The sequence below is a fragment of the Sinocyclocheilus rhinocerous genome, unplaced genomic scaffold (assembly GCF_001515625.1).
Source record: "Sinocyclocheilus rhinocerous isolate Xijiao unplaced genomic scaffold, SAMN03320098_v1.1 scaffold1185, whole genome shotgun sequence".
NCBI classification, from domain to species: domain Eukaryota; kingdom Metazoa; phylum Chordata; class Actinopteri; order Cypriniformes; family Cyprinidae; genus Sinocyclocheilus; species Sinocyclocheilus rhinocerous.
In genome coordinates this window covers 265,068-270,722 of record NW_015627555.1, presented here as the reverse complement: position 1 = coordinate 270,722, position 5,655 = coordinate 265,068, and the positions used below count along the sequence as shown (strand labels likewise).

Sequence of the window (5,655 nt, the reverse complement as noted above, 5' to 3'; positions counted from 1 at the left end):
GCAGTGTCCAGTGTTTCCCATACATTGAGTTATTTGTGGCGGCCCGTCACAAAATCAAAACTGACCGCCACAAATAGATTTTCCAAAAGGATTCTACTTCGTTGAATAAACTGAGCACTGCACGTTTCAAAATTAAAATGCAGCACGGGTGTTTTTATATGAATGTATAATTGAAAAGAACCGACCGTCTTCAGAAAAGCTTTGCTGTCATTTTAATTTCGTCTTTCCTAGCGTTTTGTATTAGATTACAGCCGTTACCGGGGAAACCGCTATATCTCCGCTCCAACAGCGCCTCCTGCTGGCAGAGAATTAATATGCATGTGCAAGTCTGGGAGAAACACTGGTGTCTGTCAGCAAACATAAACAAAAAGAGTCCTTTAGTACTACTAATAATGCTACTACTACTACTACTACTACTATTATCATCTTGTGCCCTGCAATAATCATTTATTCAAACTCGCTTTTATGAGATAAAGAAAAAAAAAATCGGCCAAACATATCGGCCAAAAAAAAAATTAGCATCATATATCGGCCATCGGCTGCCCTGATTTCTAAATATTGGCATCGGCCAGAGAAAAACCCTTATTGGGTTGACCTCTATTGCTGACACTTAAATGAATTGTTTTGCCACTTTTGCACTTTATTTTTTCAAAAAATTAATGTTTATTTGTTATGCATGTTATGTATGTTTATTAAAAACCAGTTGTTCCGGTCCGGACCTTTGACACTGATGAAAATTCAGATTTGGACCTTTGAATGTAGACTTTGAGAACCCCTGGTCTAGAGCATACTAACACAACTGCCTGTTTTCTGTTGCCATTCTGCAGTGATGGATGTGTGTTGATGTAGAAAGGAATATATATATTTATTTATTTATAGATTTACTTAAAATAAACAGTATTCAGAATGTCACCTGATTGAAAAGAGTAGTTAAAATGATTCAAACTAACTTTTCTTATTTACTCGCACTCATGTTGTTCAAAAACCATATACAATTTTTTCAAAATTTTTACTTTGACACAGGGACTGGTTGAAACAGTGAATGAATTTTGTTGTGAAATTCCATCTTTGTTGTATTGCCAGGGACACTGCACAGACTGTGAAGGAGCGCTTTGGGAAGAAACTCTACGAATCACTTTTAGTGTGAGTTGGTTTTTGTGTTCTAACTGTTTTTAGAAAATTTATGAATCTCTTCTGAGGAGTGACATTGCTTGCTTTCTTGTTTTTAGAGGGCAGCTGCCTGATGTGTCTAAGATGTTAGATAAAGAGGACTTCACCATGATGAAACGTGCCATCTTCGCCACCCAACGCCAGTGCCTGCCCCCCATCTGCACTCACAACATGCTGGAGGACAGCAGTGACCCCATCCTCAACTGCATCCGCCGTATCGGCCTCTTTAACAGTGCTCAGGACAGAGTCAAGGTACGTACATGCACACACACACACACACACACACACACACACACACTCAGATAACTATACTGTAATGGATAATGTAATTAAAGGTGCACTAATTCTTTATGTAGAAAAACAACTGAATCCACTTTAATGCCTCATATTCTTCACTAGGTAATCTTCCATCCAGAGTTTCTCTCCTCAACTTCTCCTCTCCTGCCAGTGGACTATGAGGAGTTTGTGAGAGGCTGCCATCTTGGAGTATTTCCATCTTACTATGAACCCTGGGGATACACACCAGGTAAAACTGCACACACTACCAGTGTACCATGTACGTATTTATGTACATACATGTTCCATTCAAAACTTTGGTCAGTAATATTGTAACACTTTTTTTAGTACATGGCTTTAGTACATGAAATTATATATTCTGTTATAGTAACAATAAATAATTTTTATTCAGAATGAATGCATTTAATTTATCAAAAGTTACAGTAAATACATTTTTATAGTTTTTTAAAAATATTTTTTTCTATTCATCAAAGAAAAATTGTATCTCAGTTTCCACAAAAATATAAAAAAGCAGCAAAAATATTAAGCAGCACAACCGTATTCAACATTGATAATAATAATAAATGTTTCTTGAGCTGAAGGATCACGTGAAATTTTAAGCTGTAATAAAGTTTCACAATATTACAGGGTTTTTTTAATCAAATAAATGCAGTTTGGTGAGCAGAAGAGACTTCTTTCAAAAACATGCAAAAAAATCATACTGACCCCGAACTTTTGAATGATATTGTATGAATTATGTATTAATAACGTCCACTCAATACAATGCACGCATCATTTTCTCAGCTGAGTGTACAGTGATGGGCATCCCATCGGTCTCCACTAACTTGTCTGGGTTTGGCTGTTTCATGGAGGAGCACATTGCTGACCCATCAGCTTACGGTGAGAGTTGTACATATATGATGGAAATGATGAACATTACCTTACAAGATTCTCTCATTTTTGTTTGAATCAGATTTATTTCATTTCATTATGTGTAATGCACATTCTTGTAAATTCCCTCTCTTTCAGGTATCTATATTCTGGATCGGCGGTATCGTGGGGTGGATGAGTCCTGTAATCAGCTGACGTCTTTCCTGTTTCAGTTCTGTCAGCAGAGCCGCAGGCAGAGGATCATTCAGAGGAACCGGACAGAGCGCCTCAGTGACTTGCTAGATTGGAGATATTTGGGCAGGGTCAGATAACACACACACACAGAATACACAGTGAATTTTCAGATCATCCGGGACTGTCAGCCACAAAATGTGTCCAATTAACTTTATGTGCATCAAAACAAAGCTATCAGCTTATTGTTCATGAACTAATATAACATGTTTCTGTTTCTTAGTATTATGTTTCTGCCCGCCATATGGCTTTAGCGAAAGCTTTCCCGGACACCTACATCTATGAGCCTCAAGAACCCACTTCCGTAAGTTAAAATGATGAAACATGATATTGAAATTGAGTTTATTCATTTTATTTTAATAAAAATCTGAAGTTTAATTATCTAGAAAAGCGATTCTCAACCAGGGTCCTCATCAGACCTCAAAGGGGGCCTCAAGATGACTTCAAATTAGACAAAACAACAATTAACATAAGCTAAAAAAAACAAAAACAAAAACTTTAAATCAAGATATATTTTGTTTTCATTCACCTCCTCAATGAAAAACCTGAATGTATGAGATATTAAAAATGTGATTTCTAGCCAAGGAATAGTCATGTACATTACTTAAGTCTTAATTTCCATGGTAATTTTAATATATTTACAATATACATTTTTCTACTCAGTTTATCAGGTAAAAAATGTGAATTAAAAATATTTTGAAAGTAAAAAAAAAAAAACCTGGACAAGTCATGGGGCCTTTGAATATTGTTGTGGACAATGTGGGGCCTTGAAGTCAAAAAGATTGAGAATCTCTGACAGCTCTAGACAGCCGTCTAAAACTATATGTAAATATTTGTTGACATTTATTCTTTTCTTTACATAATTCAGGCCACAGGCTTCCGTTACCCGCGGCCCGCCTCAGTTCCCCCATCTCCCGCCCACTCGCTTCACTCGTCTCCTCATCACAGTGAGGCTGAAGATGAAGAGGAACCGTATGATGAAGATCTGGAGGTGGAGAAAGACCGGGTCAACATCCGCCAACCGTTCAACCTGCCGAACCGGAACAAGAATCAGACAGTTGGTCTTCCTGAGAAAAACTAAAACACACCCCTACATGCATACATGCACGCACTGCTTATACTGTGAGGCACTTACATACACTGTGACACACACACACACACACTTTACACACATAATAACACTCCCCTAAAAGTGAACGTAACGCCTGCAAACAGTATGTCTGCATGTTGGTTTTCTGAAGAGAAATAAATAAGAGATTTAAGTATGTGGTGAGCCAAAGTGTGTGATTTTAAGACTTTCTGTTGAAAGATTTCTCTGGTGTCTTTCATAAAAAAAACAACAGAGAGCAAAGGATTAAATAGCAGCTGGAGTTATTCATATGACAATTCATACGGATTCATATGAAATTGACTTCCAGCTGTGTGCCAGTGATGCCAATCTAAAGCTGACATTCAAATGGCCACTGTTAAAACTTAAACGACAATACAAATAAAAGTGAGACGATAAAAATAAATGTTACAAACATTTATTTTAAAGAGATCTTTATTAGAAACTCTTTACAGGAATAGTTTAAGAAAAAAATTATGTATACACTTTTTCCAAAGCTGTATGACTTTCTTTCTTCCATGGAACACAAAAGAAGAGGTTTTGAAGAATGTTCATGTTATATTTTTATATACAAAATAAACACAGAGGGTGACCAGGGGCTGTCAAGGCCAAAAAATACAATAAAAATATCATACAAATAATCCTTAAGACTCGCACTTTATTTTAAGTCTTTTAATGTCATACGATATCTTTATATGAAGAATCGACCCAAATTTAAGCTGTTATTTACTTTAAATCATGGTTTGACAGTCATGGTCATTATTCATTTTCATTGTGCTTATTTCAAAGAGCTAAACTTTCCTTTTGTGTTTCACGAAAGCAAAAAATTCATACATCTTTTAAAAGACTTTAGATTGAGTAAATGACAGAATATACTGTTTTCTGAAAACATTCTTTCAGTGCTTTACTCACTGCCAGATTTCCCTTCGCAGTATTATGTAATGTTACAAACATAGTGACTATCCAGCGATTTTCTAGGGTTATTTAAAAAAAAAAAAACGGTTTAAGTTAAATGACAAGCAAGTGATGTAGCTAAAGCTAACCAGCCAAATAAATACACTGGAACATCATTGGTACTGTAATACAAATATACACCAGCACTGTTGGAGTTTGTCATGTCTATCGCGGCTGTAAAACTGAAATTAAAGTCTACAACATTGTTACCATGACACTTGTTTTATTAATTCATCATGTGCCACATCATGTGTTTTTCTTCGGTTAACTTTCTGCAGCAATCCACTGTTATCAACACCAATATAACCTCCCTCCATGACCCTTGCAGACTGAAAAATGACAAACAGATATTCAGGTAAAATATATAATAAAACAGAGAGACATGTAATGGCATATTCATGTACCATTTTTGGACTTTTCATTAAATTTGAGCAGGACAGAAAGCAAAGAGGTAAGTTCCAAAAGAATCTAAAATGTTTACAATAGAATAATGGCTTCTTATGCCTGCATTCTCTGTGTAAATCCAGATTTGGCTAAGGATGTTCATACTGTGGTTTTTGGCTATGCACTCCGTCAGTTAACTCCATCTGTCTTTCTTACACACACATACCCAGTAAGCTGCTCCAGACGGAATTGTATGAGGCATTTCCTGTTACAGCTCCCAGTTTGGCAGGGTTTTGTCGCACCGTTTTCACTGTGAACCCATCTGGACCAGTTACCTCAGCCTCCACAATATGGTAGTCTGGTAATCTGGAGAAAGAGAGATTGCAATAATCATGTTCTTAGATCGCTCATGCTCCCGTTACAAATCCTATAGGTCATATTAACGGTTAGGGATTTGAACAAAAACCCAAACCTGGGACTCGGGGACCCTTACATTTTTTACTTGTGTAAGTGAGCAACCACCTAGTATAACGGAGGCCAGCGGGTAAGTGCTGTGCAACCTCACTCCCTGATCTCAAGAGAGACGCGGCTGCAGTCATTTAGCCTCCTTGTTAGTGCGTCCGCCTCCCATGCCGGAGACC

General features: G+C 37.0%; 2 protein-coding genes across 2 annotated transcripts in view; one reads left to right on the top strand and one right to left on the bottom strand.

Moving 5' to 3' along the window:
- Window positions 1–4,192, top strand: part of gys1 (glycogen synthase 1 (muscle)) — an 11,376-nt gene extending 7,184 nt beyond the window's left edge. Inside the window, exons 10-16 of the mRNA XM_016542011.1 lie at window positions 1,084–1,143; window positions 1,230–1,422; window positions 1,570–1,696; window positions 2,251–2,346; window positions 2,476–2,639; window positions 2,792–2,872; window positions 3,437–4,192. Of these exons, the coding sequence (XP_016397497.1) occupies window positions 1,084–1,143; window positions 1,230–1,422; window positions 1,570–1,696; window positions 2,251–2,346; window positions 2,476–2,639; window positions 2,792–2,872; window positions 3,437–3,649 (934 nt within the window). The 3' untranslated portion in view covers window positions 3,650–4,192. The remainder of the gene's footprint in view (window positions 1–1,083; window positions 1,144–1,229; window positions 1,423–1,569; window positions 1,697–2,250; window positions 2,347–2,475; window positions 2,640–2,791; window positions 2,873–3,436) is intronic.
- Window positions 4,193–4,246: 54 nt separating this feature from the next.
- The window catches only part of LOC107731187 (putative L-aspartate dehydrogenase), a 3,427-nt gene continuing 2,018 nt past the window's right edge, over window positions 4,247–5,655 (bottom strand). The window contains exons 6-7 of the mRNA XM_016542189.1: window positions 5,241–5,387; window positions 4,247–4,959 (exon numbers count right to left, since the gene is read on the bottom strand). Coding sequence (XP_016397675.1) covers window positions 4,922–4,959; window positions 5,241–5,387 — 185 coding nt within the window. The 3' untranslated portion in view covers window positions 4,247–4,921. The remainder of the gene's footprint in view (window positions 4,960–5,240; window positions 5,388–5,655) is intronic.